Genomic DNA, 21,125 nt, shown 5'->3' on the forward strand with positions numbered 1-21,125 from the left:
GGTATCTCTGGCCAGTTTTCCACAGCATGGCCAGAGTGACCCATTTAGATGACAGCATCCCTGATGGGATCTTCTGAGCTTCCTTCCTACAGTTCTGGCCTCTTATCCTGACATTCTAACTGTCTTGGCTGTACCCACACAGTCCATCCTCCTGAAAACACGTTTCTGGAGGCTGGAGAGATGGCTCTGTGGTTAAGAGTACTGACTACTACTTCAGAGGATCCAGGTTTGGTTCCCAGAACCCACATGACAACCTACATTCATATGTAACTCTCATTCCAGGGTATCTGACACTCTTCTCCAACCCCTGGGAACACCATGCAGGCATGTGGTTCAGAGACATACATGCTTGTAAAACATTCACACACACAATACAAAACCCCACGTTTCTGCCCAAGTCCCTTTGGTTCTTGCCTACAGCTGCTAGTTCCATAAATGTTTCTGTGGGCTTTCCTATCCAGGCTGCCCCCCAGAAGACAATCAGACAGATGCCAAGGAGCCAGAAAGGGGACAGGAGCAATGAAACACATGATCCCGGGAAAACCAGGAGAGAGTGAGGCAGGTTGTACTTGCAGAAGAGAGGGAAGGGTCAGCTGTGGTTGCTTCTGAGGGACAAGGGAGGGAGAACAAAAAAAGACATCCCCTCAACTAAACTGGGCCCTAAGTTCTTAGCACTGCAGATAGGGACAGAAACCTCACCCAACTGTCCAACTTGGCACCATCCTCAGGCTGTGTGTCCTCCACTGAAGCATCTGTCAGAAGAACAAACAGACTGTCTCCTGACCAGAGTCTAGGGATGACTCTGACCCCTGGTTTCCTACATTGCCCCAGATGTGGACAGAGAATCGGGGAGTGTTGTGATATCCCTGTATCTAGAGTGTGAAGTTCAGACCCAAATAGCAAAGACCCCAGAGCCTCTCTACCACCCCTGCAATGCTGAGTCCTCAGACATCTCCCTCCCCAGGACCCTCTTTATCTCACAAAGGATTTCTTCCTGGGTGGCAGCAGCTGGATTGGATCTGGAGAGACAAGAAGATGTCAGTTGGCAGTGAGGTGTGTCAGGATGCTGGGGGTCTATGTCTCTGGCCATGAGTTACCTCTTCTGGGAGCCTCTGTCTCTGCTTAGTGGCTCTACAGCTCCTGTAGGCAGTTGCAATTCCGTATCTTTCTGGGCTGCAAGAGAGAGAAGAGTCTCAGCTTCCCCCCTCCCCCCAGGCATGTACAGGGAAGGAAAGGAGGAAGGAAGGAAGGAAGGAAGGAAGGAAGGAAGGAAGGAAGGAAGGGACATTTACAACATGGGTGAGTGAGCAAATGTCCCAGGACATGGTGAAGCTCACAGAACACCTGACATTGCACAGGTTCTGAGATCATGTTCTTTCTGATCTGAGATCAGAAGTATTTCTAAACTACCCAGCCTGTTTGAAGGTTCCCTGGGGCTGGTGTCCTGATCCTGTGCTTGAATGTTCACAGGGGAACCTACCACCACCTGAGACCCAGGTCACCCACACCTTACTCACCATCCTTCCTGAATTTTCCCTGATGCCTTCGTCGGAGAAGGAGGAAGATGAGGATGAAGAGGAACAGGAGGAAGGCCACAGAGACTCCAACCAGAGCCTTCAGGTATCCTTCCAGTCCTGAGACACAAGTGACATCATGAGTGGGGAATGTTGATGCTTAACTGAGTTCCTACTGTGTGACAGACGCATGCTGGGTCTTTGCACTCATCATCTTCCATCCTCACAATCATACAACAAAGAATTGTCTCTTTTTCTATCCCCACAGTTCACCTGCCTCAGATCACCTGACTGGAAATGGCAGAGCTGGGAGTCGAACCCAGGGATTCTTACTTCCATCTCTTTTCTCTGTGCTTGAGCTGAGCCTTATGAGCTGGAGGGAAGGAGCCTGAATGCCCTGCCCTGGCCCCATGCCCCACCCTTACACATGTCCCCACCACTGTGGGACAGACCCACTGCAGAATCAGGTTCTGGGGGACTCCTCTGTCAGGAGAGGTTACAGCCAAGGCCAGCCCCGAAAGAAATTTAGACATGTGGACCAGGCTTCTCCCCCTTTTACTCAGAGAAACAGCAACCAATCCAGAAAGGGAAAGGCTGGTCCCAGTCAGCATCTCCTGAAGCAGCTGTGTGGAGCCCATAACTAGCTATTGCTCGTCTGGGCCCCACCTTCCAACAGAGTCCTTATTATCCTTCTGGGACCTCACTCCATCCATGCTTATGAGAGGTTTGTTCTCAGGGCCTTAGAGGCAGGATGGGGAGGCACATGTTCTGGATCCCTGCCCTCCACCTCACCTACTTGTCCCATCCTCCAGACTGAGCCAGAACAACTCTCACTCTCTCTCTCTCTCTCTGGCTGCCAACTTCTTTATCACAACCTCTAAGTCCTGGGTCACTGGGGTCTCTGTTGGGATCTCTGTTTGCTTTCTTTACTCACAAACTAAAGTGACCGAGAAAGGAGGACTTCAGTGGGCTAAGAGCTGTGAGACAGCCTGGGGATGGAGCACACTCCCTGCACTGAGGTGCCTGATACTCACCAGCTGTTGGCATGGACTTTGAGGGTGGTGGGCTGGAGGTTCCAATGGGTCCTAGGGCACAGAACAAGAAGGGGTGAGGGTTAGATGCTAACCCAGGGATCTGTCTCTGCTCACTGTCCTGTAACCTCCCCAAGATCCTCATGCTGTCTACCTGAAACCTAGATTTCAATAAAGGATGGAGTGGACATTACAAGAAGGACTGATGCTGGCATCCACTTCTCTGGCAGGGAAAGTGCCTTCTGAATAACCTTCCTATTGTCCCCTTAAAACCACCCAAGTCAAGGGCTTTCCTAGGGTTTGGACTGTAAGTCACCCTGAGAGTTCAGGGTCACCTCACCTGAGACCGTGAGCTCCACAGGGTCACTGGCTTGTGTTAGCAGGTAGGGAGATGAGTCGTGAGATCCATAGCACCTATAGGTGCCTGAGAAGTCAGAGGTCACAGCACTCAAGGAGAATTCTGCCTGCAAGTCCCAAGCTTCAGACTTTGATTTTAGTGGCTGGAGGTGGTAGGCTGCTCCCTCCTTGGACAGAATGAAAGTGTCCACCTTGTATGGTGACTGACACAGCAGGGTCACGTTGTCTCCAGAGTGTACTGTGGAGTTAGGCTTCACTGAGAGGGAAGGACTGAAGGGAAGCTGTCCTGAAGAGAAGAGGGAGGATGAGAGGTTGTCTTCAATGTTCTGAGCTGACACCTCACCTGGTTGTGTGGTGAGCACCTGGGACTCTGTCTGTTTTCCCTGCCTGAGCCTCTCTCCTGTTCTCCTGCCTCTGCATCTGTTTCTGAATAAGATCTCTGTCCCTCATCCCAGCCATTAGCTCCTTAACTCCCCCACGAGAACCCATGCACAGGTTAGATACCTGAGGGAATCTATTTAGTTCCTCACCTGTGATCAGGATGTCCAGGGGGTCACTGGCGGCTGACCACTCAGAGGAGAGGTTGTTTGCACCATAGCATCTGTATTGGCCTCCAGTAGAGCTGCTCACAGGGCCCAGTGTGAAGTTGGCCAAGGAGAAGCCACTCTGGGTCCAGTGGCCATCATGCTGGGTGAAGTCAGCTCTCCCTAACTTGTACAGAGCAAATCTGTCATAGTTGAAGTCAGAGCAACACTGCAGGGTGAGGCTCTTTCCAGGGTCCAGGATATGGCCTTGGTGAGTCAGCAAGGAGGGCTTCTTGGACAGTCCTAGAATGAAGGTGGCTAGGCATTGAGGAGCTGGTTTTTTACTAAACACTTATCCCCTCCAATCCTGCCCTGAACATGTCACTGCTTCTCCCCGGGAGTAGAGATCTGGCTCAGCCACCAGGCTCTTCCTCTCCCACTCTCCACCCACAACTACCCAGTGAGACAGGTCCAAGGCAAAGGGTTTAGTGTGTCAAAAATTGATGGATCAGTGATGGCGCTGACTCACCTGAGATGTGTATTTCCAGGGGTTCACTGGGTACTGACCACAACTGTGGGGTATCCTTATAGTAACCGTAACATCTGAATGTCCCTCTGTGGTCTGGTATTACATGATCTATAGAAAACAAGGCTTGGTACTGCCTAATACTGTGTATAAACTGTGAGTTCAGAGAGCTGAGGAACTTCTGGTCACCCTTGGTGAGAATGAACTTGTCATATCCATGATATGAGACACACTTGAGAGTCATGTTTCCTCCTGAGGTCACCACATGGCTGGGCAGGGCTGTCAGGCTGGGTTTATTGTAGTGGATTCCTAGGAGAGAAGAAGGCAGCCTGTTACGTGGACTCATACAGCCATAGTGTTCTCCAGTGCTACACTGTGGGAGGGGAATACTCCTGAGAGCAGAGCCTGGGGCAGACACCCTGACTGTCCCCTCACCTGTCACCACCAGTTCCAGGGTGTCACTGCGCTCTGACCAGCCAGCTGAGCTGTAACAGTAACAGTGATATTGTCCCCCATGTTGCTGTGTCACAGAAGGGATGGAGAACTTGGCCGTGTTCTCAGGCTTCTCTGGGGTCTGTATGTCCCAGGGTGTTTGGCTTCCCTGTTTATGCAGAACACATATTTCTGCATCCAGGGTCCCCTGACACCAGATGGTCACAGCACTCCTGGAAGAGACCATAGAGCCTGGATCAGCCTTGATGGTGGGTTTTTGGAGGGTCCCTGTAAGGAAATAGGAGAAAAGGAGTTGGGTATGTTTGGTAGTGGCATGGAGAAAATCTCACTGTGGATGGCACTGTTATTATCTTTTCAATTTATTCTTCTGTCATATAATACATCCTGACAACAGCCTCCTTGCCACCCCTGTCCCCGAGATCCACTGCTCCTTTGTATCCTTTCCGATTAGAGAAGGCTTCCCAGTGATATTAACCGAAGAAGACATAACAACATGCAACAAGACTAAGTACACACCCAATGTTAAGGCTGGACAAGGCAATCCAGTAGAGGGAAAAAGATCCCACATGCAGGCAAAAGTGTCAGAGACATCCCCATTCCTATTGTTATGAGTCTAACAAAAACCCCAAGCTAGCCAGGCTGTGCTGGTGCACGCCTTTGATCCCAGCACTCAGGAGACAGATGCAGGGAGATCTCTGTGAATTCAAGGGCAGCTTGGTCTACAGAGGGAGTTCTAGGACATACAGGGCTACACAGTGAAACTCGAAAAAAGAAACAAAGCAAAAAAGAACACAAGGTAAACCACCACAGCATTGTGCTGAAGGCCTAGGGCAGACCCATGCAGGCTCCATGGCTGCTGCCTCAATCTCTGTGAGCCCTCATGATGCCTACTTAGTAGATTCTGTGGGCTGTGTTCTCCCTGTGCCCTAACCATTCTGGCTCCTACAGCCCTTCCCCCTCTCTTCTGTGGGGTTCCCCGAGCTGTTGTGGATGGTACATGAGCTGATCCAGAGTAACAGAAGGTCCATAAGGATTAATCTCTGTCCTGGACCTCCTGGGCTTTGCTGTCACTCTCTGTCTTGGTTTCTGTATCTTGTGTCCCTCTCTCTCCCATGCTCTGTGTCATGGGCTCAGGAGCCCTGGCCCCTCACACACACCACATACCAAGGCCTCCCTGAGCATCTGTATCATTTCAACATCATTCTGTGGAAAGGCTGGGGTTCCTCACCTGAGACCAGGAGCTCCAGGGGGTCACTAGATTCTGACCACACCTGTGGTCTGTTCTTGTTAAAGCTGTAGCATCTGAATGTCCACCTTTGGCTGGAGGTCACAGGGCCCACATGGAACAGGGCCTGGAACTGTCTAATAGAGTAGTTATACTCTGATTCCTGTGTCCAGGAGAGCTTCTGTGGTCCTTCCTTAACCAGAACAAAACTGTAATATGCCTGCCCTGAGACACACTGGAGGGTGACATTCCCTCCTTCAGTCACCACAGGGCTGGGCTGGGCTGACAGGCTGGGTTTACTGTAGGCTCCTGGGAGAGAAGGAAGAATCAGTTAAATGTATCAGGCCTCATTATTCTCCAGGGCTGTGATGTGGGGAGGGCACCCTTAAGAGCAGACTCACTTCTTGACAGTGTAGCCTGAGGCTGGGGACCTTGTGCATTTTCTCACCTGTCACCACCAGGTCCAGGGTGTCACTATACTCTGACCATCCATCATGAGTCTGATATTGACAGTGATATTGTCCTGCTTGGTGATGGGCTATTTTTGAGATTGAGAATTCAGCCTTGTTCTTAGGATTCTGTGGATTCTCTGTGTGCCATTGTTGTCCTTTATAGAATCTGTATGCTTCGGCTTCTGTGGTCCCCTCACACAAGAAGATCACCATACTCTGCTTGTAGACCACAGAGCCTGGCTGTACTGTGAGGACAGGCTTAGGGAGGGCCCCTACAAGGAAAAAAGCAGCTAGGACTCAGGACAGCCATCAGATTGCAGACCCAACCCCAACCCTACCACCATCCCCAGGGGCAGCACACATGTGTTGTTTTCCATCCTCACTGCCCAGGCATGGCTGCAGGAATGAAGAGAAGTGAAGGTCAGGACATCTGCAGACACTCACTCACCTGCCAGCACTGGGGTTCCCAGGCCCAGAGTCAGTCCTGGAAGAGAGTTCCCTGTGAGAGGTTTGTCCCTGAAGCTTAAACAGTTCCTCCCCTCTGCAGAACCTCCAAAGACCCTGGGGTTTTTAATTGGCCAGTGCTGGGCTGCGGGGCCATTCCTAGACCACAGTATCCCCTCCCCATCTCCATATCTCACCCAGGCAGAGCAGTGCTGTGAAGGTGAAGGTCATGGCATCTCCTCCTGAAGGCTGCAACTGTGCTCACGGGCAGAGCTCCAGAGACTGTCTGGCTGGACGGGAGACACAGGGTGTGGCCTCTGGAGGTTGGCCACTCCCTATGACATGGTTATACTTCAGCAGCCCCATAGGAAGGGGAACTTCCTTCCTCAGGCCCAGGCTCTGACTTCTCCAAGGCTGTGGCTAGTTCAGGTAGTAGACTGCAGTCAGTTTTTTCACCGATTATATTTCCATGTTCCCATCAGTGTCTGTCTCATCTGTCCTAATCTTTGTCAGTTACACCTGGATGGAACTGTATAAATATTACACATAAAAACACATGCGTGACTATTATACACATGAAATACAAATTTAGATGTGGGCTTTCTTTATTTCATGTTTTTTTAATGTTAAATACTTTTTAATATTTGAAATATTTGAAGGTTTGTGTGAAGGGTCTTGCTGTGTACATTTGCATGGAATAAAATTCATAATCATCTTCCTCATAGTCTCAAGTGATGGGTAACAAATGTGCACCTCTATTTCTGGTTGTTTTTTTTTGATGTGTGTACTTTCCATTACAACTTTAAATTACACTTATTTATTTATTTATACTTATTCCTTTAAATTACACTTATGTAATAATAATATATTACACTTTTTCCTTCATGTGTGTATATTCGTATATGTCACAGCACATGCATGGCTGTCAGAGGACACCTACAGGAGACAGTGTTCTCCTTGCATAATGTAGATCAGAGTCAGGGCAGAAATTGGCAACAGCACTCATACACTGATCTGTGTCACTAATCCAATCTTAGCATCCTGACTTTCCTTAGTCCTTCTGCTTCAGGCAAAAAAGAAATGCATTGATTACCGTGGGTCCTGGGCCAAACAAGGTCCCAGCATTATCTTTCTTTCTTGGGCACAGGTGTTGTGTGTGGCCACCCTTCTATTTGAGGCATTTGACTATACAGGGGTGCAGGTGTGTGCTGAATTCCTGGCCACTCCCCAACTTTATGACTGCACAGGCACAGTTCAGATCCCAAGCAAGGGGCCTTACGTCCTATGTGCAGGGGAATCCATAAGAAGCAGGACACAGACTCCCCTCCCTCCCCCTGCACATGTCTTCCACAGGCCTGGTCATGCTCTCTTCTGTCCCTCTCTTCTCCTAATAAAACTTTGATAGTGGGTTTTGTTGTGCCTTGTGGCCTTTTCTCACTCGGTAACAGTGCCACTTAATGAATAACATTGTGCTGCCACATTAAAACCAGCTGTGTGGGCAGCAATACACGGCTTTGTCACAGTTGTGTCTCTGGAGAAATTGGCAAAGGGATGGCTCTATGATGCTACCACACAAACAGAAGAGTGGGACTCTTTCTGTTGGCCAGGGTGCAGCTGTGTTCTGTCTGTTGGCAGCAAATACCAGCTGCTGCTCGCCAGATGGGATCCCTTCCTTGTCTTAGACCTCAGCCTTGAATTTCTCTATGAAGTCACCGGGCTAAGCCTTGAGAGCTTTGCCAAATATCAGCATATTTGTGTCTATTTGGCAACCTAGTTGAAGAGAAACAGGGCTCAGTAAAACTATCCCCTTTCCTTTTGGTGCCAGGGATTGATGTCAATGCCTCCAGTATTCTAAGAACACACTCGACCCCTGAGCTACACTTACTTTATCCTGTAATGTAAATTTCTGATCTTACTTTAAATTTTTTCACTTGCTATCATTTTCTTATGGTTATGCATTTAATTATTTTTGTTGCTGTTGATTTGAGACAGGCTCTCTCAGTGGATCCCTGGCTGTCCTTAGAGCTGGTTCTGTAGGCCAGGCTGGGCTGGAACTCACAGAAATCCCCCTGCCTCTGCTTCCAAGTGTTTGGACTAAAGATGTGGGTCACCAAACCAGGTCTTATTAACTTAATTGTTTGGAAATGTCATATCAGTATGTATTATGTTTTGGTAGAATCCACCCTCCCTTTCTGGTTCCCTTTTCACTGACCTGATTTTCTTTTTGATTCCTTCTGTGATGTGCTAGTTGTAGAAAATCCGCTGCCTTTCCTTACACATCTAACTTTCTGTTCTCTTTCTCCCATGCAGCTCAATTTGTGCTTCCCACAGTCTTGATCATATATCCAGGGGCCACACTATTAAAGAAAATGACTCTCTCTCTCTCTCTCAGTAGGTATCAGATGCCAATAGCTCTTCATCTCTGGGTGAGACTTCGTGCCTATCTCTTATCCCTCTACTTGATTTGTTCTGCATTGAGTTTACACGGGGCTTGTAGATGTCATCTCAACCACAGTAGCTCAGATGTTCAACTGTTCTGCAGTGTCTAGAAAGAGTTTATTGTCATCATCCATTGTGTCTTGGTGGTAAAATTTTTCAACCTCCGCTTCAGTGATGACCCCATGCTAGGAATGTGTCACATGGGGAAAATTCTCTAACTTAGTGTCACTTCAAAGCATGGGTTCAGGGCATGAGATAGAGGTCACTGAGTATTTCCTCCTGTTGTTGCCGAGCCCAAAAGATTTCCTTAATTTCCTCTTTGTATCTATGTCATTATGAATAATTACTATCTTGTGAATCTGTCTGTATTTGTCCTTTACTATATAAGAAAATGCTCAGTTGGTAGAGTACTTGTATGACATTCTTAGATGTCTTGGTTTAATCCCCATTACACCATGAATCTGATGTTGTGGCTCAAGTCTTTGACTTCATCTTTCAGGAGGCAGAGCTAAGAGTATTGGGAGTTTAAGGAAACTCTTACTATGCAATGAGTTTGGGGTCAGCCTGGGCTATATCAGGCCCCATCTCATCAAAGGAAAGAAAAAGACCCCTAGAGTATGTGGTGAACAGGATCAAGTACATTTTATGCATGTGATTATCTTCAAAGAAATAATGAAAATACATTTACTGTAAAGCTCCCACACTGGGAATATGTCCCACGTATTTCATTACATCCATTTCTAAGGAGATATCCCTATCCCAGCTCTTTTCTCTTTTGCACCCCTGCAAGTTGTCATGTCCAGCATGTCACATGGCTATCTTATTGATTTCTTTTTTAAAATTTATTTACTTATTCATTTATTTTCAGAATTATTTTGACCTTGGGCATATATGAGTTCATATATAAATATTGCCTATATTTTCATTTATGACCATCTTTCATTTTCATTCTCAAATTTATTAAGAATTTTTTTATTCATTTTACATACCAACCACAGATCCCCCTCTCATTCTTTCTTCCTCTTCCCCCAGCTTTCCCCACAACCCAACCCCTATCCTATCCTCCAAAAAGGCAAGGCTTCCAATGGGGAGTCACCAAAGCCTGGTACATTCAGTTGAGGCTAGTCCAAACCCTTCCCCCTGTATCAAGGTTTTGCAAGGTGTCCCACCATAGGTAATGGGCCCCGGAATGTCAGCTCATTTACCAGGGATAGATTGTGATCCTACTGCCAGGGGCCCTGAAAAAGACCAAGCTACACAACTGTCTCGCTCATGCAGAGGCCCTAGTCCAGTTCCATGCAGGCTCCACAGGTGCTGGTCTAAAGTTTATGAGTTCCTACTAGCTTGGTTCAGTTGTCTCTGTAGGTTTCATCATCATGATCTTGATTTCATGGACAGCTCTTTATCCTGTCCTGAGAGAAAGTGATTGGGCATTCGATTTGAACCAGTCAGATTTGCACCAAGTGCTGTGAACTTATTCACACTTACCTCCCCACAGGCATTATTGTCATTGAGAATAGCTGCTGCCCTCTCCTGGTCATGTAGCAAGAGTTCCTTTAGAGCATCGCAGCAGGCTTGTATTTAGGAGTCTTAGCATCTAGGCTTTGATCTGCCTTTTGTAATTCTTATCTTTTGTGTTGATACTCACATGAAGCATGTAAATATTATCTGAGTTCTTCCTTAAAGGTTCACACCTATGCAAAACTTGGTTATAGGAGCACTCAGAAAACTGAGAGGACTTGTGACTTTAGCATTTGTCTCCTTTGGATACTTTCAGATAAGAGGTTTTTATATAGGGATATTGACGTGCTAACATGTAAATTTTATAACAATAAAAAACATTTGTAAAGCAAAAGTCAGTCAGCTCACCAGAAACCAGCTCACCTGCTTCTGCATAAGCCAAAGTTCTTCCTGGAGTGACCCTGTTTCCTTCATGGACCTGTGTGAAAAGAAACACCAACACTTGACATGGTGCAATGAGCTCCATGAGATGAACTTGCCTCAGATGACTGATAGTCACACATGGCATCTCATCCGTCCTCTCTGACACAGATGGGCTAGATGTAGAGTTTAATCACAGGCATCATGTTTGCAGTGGATATGAACTGCCCAGTATGTAGGATCAAGATTCTTCTTCAACCTTGCCCCATGGCCTCCATCCACAGCACTCCACATGCAGCACAGTTACTGACCACATAGCCAGTTAAACTTTGCTGGGTGAGTCCTCTAAACCTGTGTGTCCATGAGAGTGTGCCCAGCTGAGGATAGTTTCTGTTGCTTTTCACAAACAGCTCATGGTGGAATGTAGGGGAGTCTCTGTCTTGAATCCAGCTCAGTACTGGGCAGAATCTAAGTGACTGGATCTTGAGTATAGGCTGTGTTTGTGTGACTCCTGATGCAGCCACACTGTATCTACGTTTTTGCCTTTTGAGGCAGTGAGTGATTGTCTATCCTTTTGTAAGTAGGTTCTGTAGTTGGAAGATTTTTTGTGTCCTGGCCGGCTGGCAGTTGAAACAAATCTGTCACTCGCATCCTCCAAGTAAATATATAGGGTCAGGCTTATATTAATTATAACTGCTTGTCCATTAGCTCAGGCTTATTACTGACTAGCTCTTACACTTAAATTAACCCATAATTCTTATCTATGTTTAGCCACAAGGCTTGGTACCTTTTCTTAATTCTGCCTTGTCATTTTGCTTCCTCTGTGTCTGACTAGTAACCCTTGACTCAGTCCTTCCTCTTCCCAGCATTCTCTTTGTCTGCTTATCCTACCTATTCTTCCTGCCTGGCTACTGGCCAATCAGCATTTTATTTATTAACCAATCAGATCAACACATATTCACAGCATACATAAAGATATCCCGCAGCACATCCCCTTTTCTGTCTAATCAAAAAGGAAGGTTTTAACTTTATAGTAAAATTACATATAATAGAACAGTTCTCAAGCAAGAATTACAGTTCCAGTTCTGTGTGTCAGTTCTCCGCCAGGCTTAGGAGTTCTCAGTTGCCAGAGTTGGTGAGGCTGGACCTCCATGGCATGGCATAGAGGACCAGCCTGCACAGGGGCATTTAGTCCATTTGTATTTTGCAAAATTAAAGGAAATATTCTATCATCTATCTTATATTTGTGAGTCTAAAGTTTCATATCTAATTTATCTTTTATCATAACCAAGGAAAATTATAACTATTAGTCTTCAACTACATCAAAGACCTCAGAAGGATATAATATTACCTAAGTAAACAGGAAGTGCATTGTAAGCAACTTTCAAAAATCTTTTGAATGAGAGAGACAGCTGCCTTCCTGGACAGTCATCCAAATTTCCTCTGTAATGTTGGGGCAGCCATCTTCAGCCAATAGGTCTAGAGTTTTTTAGTTGCTTCTCTGTGTGTCCTGTAGGATATCTGACAGTGTCCTTTGTGAAGCAGAAACCTGAAGAGCCATCTCATCTTGCAAAGTTCAGTGGTCACCTTCTTATGGGTCTAGCATGTCCATTTTATACAACATATTATCAGCAGTCCAGGCTCATAAGTTTTAGGCCTCCTGAAGACCTCTCCACCATTGCAACAAACTGAATCAGACCGAATCAGGAAAAGCCCAAGTTTAATGGGTGAATCATTCCGGGGCGATTCCCCGGCCCCTCAGAGAGGAGACAGGGACATGAGACTGGAAGAACCACAAGTCTGTTTTCTGGGATGCCACTTATATATCCCCTGTGGGAGTGGTTTTGAGCCTCTCTGGGGGAGGAGCTGTGTTTGATGGGCTTTGAAGGAGCAGGTTTGGGGAGGAGCTGTATGAGGTGGATCTCCCACCCAAACATTCCAGACTCTTTGAGTATAGGGATGCCAGGGTGCCAGGGTGCCAGGGCTTGAGGTGGAGCTCCCATCCAAACATTCCAGACTTTTTGGGTATAGGGATGCTGGTTCAAGTCTGACTACTTTCTGCAGACATGAGGCGATGTGGGGAAGAGGAGTCGGTTATTGGTGATCTCACATTCAGCAGGAGATGTCAGTGGAGGGGCATCTGGTTAATTGTCATCCTGGAGACCTCAGGCATCTGTTTTTTAAGGAAGCAAAGAAGGCAAGTTTCTAGGAAAAAAATAGATCACTAACATCTGCCCTAGTTGTACTGTAAAGATGAATGTACAGAGCAGAAGAGCAGATAGACCCTTTATAAAGGCATCTGGAAAACTGGAGGTTGGTGGGTCCCAGCTGCTAGACAGACCACATATCCTGAATAGGTGCCCATTTGAGCCTGGAGAGATGATACCAGCATGGATGTTCCAGGAGTTTGGCAGCCGAGGGGGTGGTGAGAATCACAGTATAACACAGTATAATATCCTGTCCATCGGGGCTCAAGAAACTCAGGAGCTAGCTGTTTGATAAGTACTGTGTCCCCTGGGAAGAGTAGGGCAGGCTCAGGGGCAGTTGGGTCTGTTGGTGTTGAGGCTTGGAGATGGCTGTCAGCTTGTGAAAGGAGTAGGGACCTCAGAAGAGAGAGGTAGGGGAGATACCCAGCCCGTGGGTGAGTTTAGGCCGGGAGGTGGTGATTGAGTAGGAAGGACCTTCCATAAAGAAGCTTAAAAGGGCTCAAACCTGTAGGAGAGCATAGGGTAGTTCGGAGGTGGGTAAGGGCAATGGGGAGAAGGGAGGGCCAAGATAACTTGAGTTCAATGGAGAGCTTGGTGAGATGTTGTTTGATGAGTCCACTGGCCTTCTCAACCTTTCCTGAGGATAAAGGTGTCAATAATAGTTAGGAGGTAACAGAGTTCTTTAAGTGTGGGCATATGAATGAAGTCCACCTGCCAATCCTCACCTGGTTAGTGTCCTCAAAGCTTGTGCAGATGCTGACATATCAGGAGGGCTCCTGTGAATGGACCTGTGAAATACTCAGGAGAATGTGGGGGCTAATGTGAGTATGGCCTCAAAAAGGCTGATCACATTTGTGACCAAGCAGAAAGGTAAGCAGGTATGACCAGAAAAAGAGTGTGAGAAGAATCACCGTGCAAGAATGCAGGGAAGTGTCAGGGTCTTAAGTGAGAAAGAAGGGATCCTGTCTACCTCCATGACAGAAATTGGTAAGGGAACTGTAGGACTTGAGTGAGATGTCAAAACAGAATAGGTAGCTCCTGTGTCCAAAAGAAAGTCAATGGACTTACCTGTTACCTGCAGCACCACCCTAGGCTTGGAGAGGGCAATGGGAGTCTAGGCCATGTGAGTTTTCCACCAGGCTTAGGAGCTCTCAGTTGCCAGTGTTGGTGTGGCTGGACCTCCATGGCATGACATAGAGGACCAGCTTGCATGGGGGCATTCTGATTTCCAGTGCCCAGGCTGTCGGCAGACAGGGCATGGCCTCCTGGGTGGCTGGGGTTCAGGGCAATACCATGACTAGTGGCCCTGTTTGCTGCATTTGAAGCAGGTTTTTGGCAGAATTGACTTGGGCTGAGCTCCAGTGGTATGGAACCTCATGGCCAGCTTCCCTTGTATCCCTTGTGGGGGACACTAATGGCCTCAGAGCAGCTGCTAAGGCTTGGGCTTGGGGCGTATTCTGTTGCAGCCTTGTCTGTCAGGTTGACTTGGCTGTCATCCTCAAGCATTAAAAACTTTAGGAGCAATTTTCACCAATTCCTGTAGGGGAGCTTGGGGATCCTCCTCAGCCTTTTTTAATTTTTTGTAGTATTCGACGCTGACTGAGAAATGAAATGGGTGGGAAGACAGGAGTCTGGCAAGACCGAGTATAAGAAGAAACCGGGGAAGATTTGGGGGCATTAGGCCAGTGTGTAGGTTGAGGCATTGGGAGATGGGGGAGTAGTGGGGGGAGGGGAGGACAGGAAGGAGGGTAAGGAGGAGGCATTTGGTCTTAGATTTTATAGCCCTGGAGGAGAAGGTTGAGTAGGTAGAGTTTGAGGGAAGTGGGGAAGGGGAGAGTAGGGGTCAGTGTCTCCAGCAGTGAATGGACCGGTACAGTGAGACACTGGCCCCTGTAGGGAGGGCAGGAACACAGAACCCCAAAACCGTGGACATAGGGCAGTTCTGTAACCCCAATTTGAATAGATTTTGTAAAAGACCCCGTGGGCATTTGGGGAGCAGGCTTTGAATGGCAAGTGCTGTTTCTCAAGTCTATGCCAGGGACCCAAAGCCTAGCACAATGCATCCATTGTGGTAAATCTTGGGTCAAACCAAACCAAACAAAACAAAACAAAACAGGGAGGTGTGGGAAATTCCCTTCAAGAAAACATCTTCTGGAGAAGGGGTCCCATGGAACAAAGGCAGCCCTTTACTCTGGAATGGGGTGGGGTGGAGTGGAGGCAGCCCTCCACACTGGAAAGGGTCAGGTGGAACCGAGGCAGTCCTGTGCTCCAGAAGGGGTTGGGGGCTTGGCGTGGCTGTGTCTCTGGCAAGACACTCCGAAAAATGAAGAGGCCCTGGGCCTCCTAGGCAATGACTTGAAAAGGAAACTTACCTAGCCAGGAGCCAATATCAGTCTGACAGAGAGAAGGTGTTGGGGAGAGGGGTGTTTTCCTACCAAGTGGCACTGGGCCAGTGGGGAAAAATCAATCCCTTCTCTGTGGAACCTCCAGATGATAAGTTTTAGGCCCCCTGAAGGCCTCTTTGCTGTCTTGACAAACTGAATCAGACCGAATCAGGAAAAGTCCAGGTTTAACGGGTAAAGCACTCCCAGGAGATTACCCGGTCCCCCACAGAGAGGAGAAGGAGACAAGACTGGAAGAACCACAAGTCTGTTTTCTGGGATGCCACTTATATATCCCCTGTGGGAGTGGTCTTGTGCCTGTCTGGGGGAGGAGCTGTATTTGATGGGCTCTGAAGGGGCAGGCTTGGGGAGGAGCTGTACGAGGTGGATCTCCCACCCAAACATTCCAGACTCTTTGGGTATAGGGATACCAGGGTGCCAGGGCTTGAGGTGGAGCTCCCATCCAAGCACAGGCAAGAGCAGTCTTTTGCCCAAATGGCTATTTGTGCCAAGAAGAAGATAAACTCCATATGGAGTGTCTTCGATGTCCTTCTTCCTTTTTGAAGTAAATCAGTGCTGCCAGGAGCAGATGTGTCTCACTGTCCAGAAAGTCTAAGTTTTTAAAACATTTAGATGCCATATTCTGTAGATCTTTGAAGTGTTTGAAGATTGCCTGCCTAATTGAAATATATCCATGTATACCTAGAAGACTAAGCTAACATGACTATGAATTTGATTATCATAGATGACTAATTATTAATCTGTATTTCTTAATTATTCATTATAATTTAAATGAGTTACATAAACATAATACCTTGAAAGTAGAAATATATATACAGTATAACAAAGTTAACTTTAAATTTGTATCAATAAACTAAAATCCATAGCACTGTAAGACATTTCAAACAAGTTGTTGTTCTTTAAAAGTAGATTCAATAATTTACCCTTTTATCTTATCATATCTCTATCCCTTTTTCTTCTTTAGAAAGATATTGACTATGACCAAAAACAATTTGTAATCAATCTCTAAACAAAGACAAACATCCATAATCCAGTTTTGGGGGATGTGGGCATAGTTTTCTAGGCTACTTCCTGCTGACAGGGGGCAGTGCTTGTCTTTTGGGGATCCTTGAAAATTCGAGATAATGGTCAAGTCCTGGGAAGACCACCTATAACCTTTGTTGATAGGTACCATCTGTTAAGATTTAGAAGGTCTCTCTTGATCAAATCTGATCCATCTTAACCTGGAACAAATCTATAGCCTCTCATTTCCTGTGCAAAAGCAGAACCTCATTTCCAAAGCAACATAACTTAGATCCAAATTTTGAAGTCAATATACCTTTAAAATACATATATTGGTTTAACTTAGCAACCTTTATAATCAAATGTCTCTCTCCAGTTAAAAATACCAAAGACAATGCGATCCAGATTCTCTGTGTGATTTTTATCTTCATGTGGCTAATTTGTTTATATTAATTTTACTTTCCCTTTAAAGACTTTATTTTTAAAACTATCTATTCCTTTATATAACCATCTATATTCCTTTTCCTCTCTCTTTTAAGCTTACGTATATTTTTATACACATTGTAAACTGTTTAGAGGTTTATTCCATCTGAATCTCTTTTATTGTGAATATATTGCTTTAAACTGAAGAGTGGTTAGAACAGAAGCAGCAGCCTTGGCTGATGACTCCTCCCACCTCAGTTTTCAACATGGTGGAGGTACATTTACCACCAGGTCTGGGAGCCATGCTACTATCAACTCTCGGGAGCAGTGGGTCTATGCCTCCATTAAAGCAGCGTGTAGCCCAGAAACAATTTTTTTTTGTCTGTACTAGCAAAAGCTAAATCTGCCATGCTGTGTGCTGTGCATGGCTTGGAGAAACCTCTGTGTAACTCAGTGGGAATCCTCCGTGCTGTAGCTCAAGCCCGAATGCCATGAACTCACCATACTGTAGCTCATGGATGGCCTGAGACACAACTAGGAAGCTGTTTTTAGCTCCATTTTTGTATGTTTAGAAGCCCTTTTTAACTCTTTTAGGCCTTATGGAAATTCAAGAGCCCCACATTGGTACACCAAATGTAGTCAGAAGTTTTCCTGTGTCCTGGCCAGCGAGCAATTAGGACAAATCTCTCCCACTCTCATCCCCCATGTAAACACACAGAGGCAGGCTTATATTAATTGTAACTGCTTGTCCATTAGCTCAGGCTCATTACTGACTAGGTCTTACACTTAAATTAGCCCATAATTCTTATCTATGTTTAGCCACAAGGCTTGTTACCTTTTCTCAGTTCTGCCTTGACATCTTGCTTCCTCTGCGTCTGGCTGGTGATCCTTGACTCAGCCCTTCCTCTTCCCAGAATTCTCCTCATCTGCTCACTCAGACTATACTTCCTGCCTGGCTACTGGCCAATCAGCACTTTATTTATCAACCAATCAGAGCAACACACATTCACAGCATACTAAACGATGTCCCACAGCAAGGTTCAAATCTTATTAACTTTTGATTAAATTCTTTTTCGTCTTCAATTTGAGGGAACACATTTCACACTATTTATTCCCTGTGAACAAAGCACACACCCACACTCCAGCACACATGCACATGCAAGAACACACAGGAGTTTGTAGTTTTACATATTTTATCCAACCTTGAATCCTGGAGTACACTAATGCTCATACCATAATCCGTGGTGTGTTCTCTGCTGGTGTTCAGTATTTTTAGTCTCCTTGGATACAAAGAAATTTTCCACCCAGCTTCATGATGGAATGAGCAGGGTCATGTTGTCTTCTTTTTTTATTTTTTATTGAGAAATTTTTTATTCATTTTTGCATACCAATGACAGAGCCTTCTCTCATTCCTCCTCTCTCCTCCCCCAGCCATTTCCCCCAACCCACCCCTCATCCCCTCCTACAAAAATGTAAGGCCTCCCATGAGGAGTTACAAAAGCCTGATATATTCAGTTGAGGCTGGTCCAAGCCCCTCCCCCTGCATTAAGGCTGTGCAAGGTGTCCCATCATAGGTAATGGGCTCCAGAAAACCAGCTCATCTATCAGAGATAGATCTTGATCCTACTTCCAGGGGCCCATTAAACAGACCAAGCTACAAAACTGTTTTTCTTGTGCAGAGGGTCTAGTCTAGTCCCATGGAGGTTCCACAGGTGTTGGTCTAAAGTTTATGAGTTCCCACTAGCTTGGTTCAGTTATCTCTGTAGATTTTCCCATCACGATCTTGATGCTCCTAGCTCATAGAATCCCTCTTTCCTTCTTTGACTGGACTCCTAGAGCTCTGCCTGGTGCTTGGCTATGGATTTCTGCATCTACTTCTATCAGTTACTAGATGAGAGTTAGGGTATTCACCAATCTTATTACCTGAGTAGGCCAGCTCAGGTACCCTCTCCACTATTGCCAGTAGTCTAAGCTGGGATCATCCTTGTGGATTGCTGGGAACTTCCTTAGCATCAGATTTCTCCCTATTTCCATGATGTCTCCCTCTATCAAGATATCTCTTTCATTGCTTGATCACTCCTTCCAAAGACACCATCAGGCCTGGCAGAGAAGACTTTATAGAGAGCTGTGTGAGAGAAAAGAAGGGTGTTCAAATAGCTTCTTAAATTTTGCTCAGTTTTCTCATCATGGCTGGCCTCTGAGGACTTGTGTTTTTGTATCTCTTATCTCTTGCCCACTCCCATCCCCCTGCTGTTCAAACTTCTCCCTCCATGAATCCAAATCGTATTATGGTCAACACCTTCTGAAATCCCCTGTAGTTCCTGAGTCAAGTCTAGATTTCTGAGTAGACCTGCTGGACTCTTCTTCTATTATAGAATGTGCATCAGCTCACTGTGGGAAGAGAGAGAGAGAGAGAGAGAGAGAGAGAGAGAGAGAGAGAGAGAGCAAGCTTTTCGGACTCTGCCAGATGCTCCCAGAGCCAAAGGAGAAATCATACTGAGAGGACACAGGCTAAGCTTTTGTCAGAGAACACAGAGTATTAGTTTCTCCATCTTTGTACATCAGAGAGACACTGGACTGTCAGTCCCTGGAAGGGTCTAGGACAGATCATTTCTTGGCCACTATTGACAAATTCCTGGATAACCCTCTTGGGAAGATGGGCAGTGGGTAAATTCTCACCCTACATCTGCCCCCCTCGCATCCTCTAATGCAGGTCACCCCTTATCTCAGACTCTGCCAAAGGAGAACTCAGTTCCATTCAGTCATGTTTCATCTGTGGCTCTTCTCCATACATAGCTATTGGAAAGACCTTCAGATCTTCACATAATTGGTTCAGTCTTGGTACTTCCTAACCTATGACTAGGGTCTACAAGTGTTACTGGGCATTAACCATAAGTGCAGTTTTATTTTTGTCTACTGGATAGTTTTAAGATCTTTTCCATATGGGTCTTGTGACAAACAGTTATCATGCAAATTTAGATGCTGTGGCTACAAAAATAGTCCCCATATGTGGTTTAAGCCCAATGAACCTCTGGAAATACACATCTCAGATATGTTTATAGGTGTTCCAGCTCTAAACAGAAAGGTATCTTGGCCAATGGGGCCAGGCTATACCTGTAAGGGTTACAGCTCTGAAGACAAAACCATCCTGGCCATCATAAGCCAGAAGACACCTATACCTCTGAAGGGAAAGGTATCCTGGCCATCAGAAGCCAGGCAATACTTATACCTCTGAGGGAAAAGAGATCCTGGCCTTTAGAAGCCAGGTGATACAGCTCTGAAGGGAAATGTATCCTGCTGTCTGAAGCCAGGCAATACCTGCAGCTCTGTTCTAGTGGGGGATGTTTTCCCAACAGGAATGTGGCAGTACTGCTCCTCTCTGGGAGTGCCAATACTCCTTTATTTCACTCTGCAAGGGAGTTTCCCCTGCAGAAATATAGCAGTTCTGCTCCTGCTCTGGGGAAATTTGTTACTTCTCTGGCCTGCTTAACTAACACGAAAAGGGTTGTCACCCAAACCTCATTCAAGACATTTACTGGGAGGGAGGAATCCATGGGAGTGGCTGCCTCTGACAGGATGGAAAAAGGCAGCTTCAAACTGAACAGGCACAGGGCCTAAATAGGTTTCCTCAGGGGTGGAGTTTTCACGGACTGAAGATTTTTAGGGTGGAAATTGGTAGGATTTCAATCCCTGAGCTCGGATAAGCTCAAAGATTGGCTGGATTTCAAGCTCAGGAATTGGTTTGTTTTACTGCCCAGGGATTGGCCAGTTTATGTGCTGAGTTGGTCAGGGGCAAAACGTATTCCTATGGGTGTGTTGCTCATATTATCTAAGGTATGTTAGTCCCAGCATTGATGTGATCATGTTTTGAGAACCATGAGCTCTGCTCTCTGGGGAGTCCTAAGCAGGAGGGTACTGAAAGAAACTCCTGGCTCTTAAGCAAGAGTTTTGAAAATTTAAAGAACTATAGGACATGATGGGAGGGAGAGACATATGTCAAGAACAAGCTATCTTTCTTCCAAAGCTTGTTCTGAAGCAGGTGAAGGCAAAGGAGAGTCCAGATGCTCCCACAATCACAACCTATTCTGACCCAAGTGTCTCCTTCCCTGATCTGAGGGGATCAAATCTCCCCAGTGTTGGAGAGGTGGTTGCTCCTTCTGTCTTAGAATCTCTGCATGTATGTCCTTCATTTCTTCAGCCTGTTCATTTAGACAGCACTTGGCTTCCTAGGACAACTAGTTATCT

General features: G+C 46.3%; 2 protein-coding genes across 2 annotated transcripts in view; both read right to left on the reverse strand.

Moving 5' to 3' along the window:
• Window positions 1–841: 841 nt before the first annotated feature.
• The window catches only part of LOC131926824 (leukocyte immunoglobulin-like receptor subfamily B member 3), a 44,102-nt gene continuing 23,818 nt past the window's right edge, over window positions 842–21,125 (reverse strand). Inside the window, exon 9 of the mRNA XM_059282458.1 lies at window positions 842–1,019. Within this exon, the coding sequence (XP_059138441.1) occupies window positions 920–1,019 (100 nt within the window). The 3' untranslated portion in view covers window positions 842–919. The remainder of the gene's footprint in view (window positions 1,020–21,125) is intronic.
• On the reverse strand, window positions 2,441–6,350 carry LOC131895519 (leukocyte immunoglobulin-like receptor subfamily B member 3). The gene is made up of 8 exons (XM_059245988.1): window positions 6,079–6,350; window positions 5,634–5,939; window positions 4,388–4,672; window positions 3,956–4,261; window positions 3,433–3,729; window positions 2,886–3,188; window positions 2,549–2,599; window positions 2,441–2,451 (listed from the first exon to the last, which is right to left on the reverse strand). The coding sequence occupies exons 1-8, from the start codon at window positions 6,293–6,295 to the stop codon at window positions 2,441–2,443; spliced, it is 1,776 nt and encodes a 591-aa protein (XP_059101971.1). The 5' UTR covers window positions 6,296–6,350.

Source organism: Peromyscus eremicus, chromosome 1, assembly GCF_949786415.1.
Source record: "Peromyscus eremicus chromosome 1, PerEre_H2_v1, whole genome shotgun sequence".
NCBI classification, from domain to species: Eukaryota; Metazoa; Chordata; class Mammalia; order Rodentia; family Cricetidae; genus Peromyscus; species Peromyscus eremicus.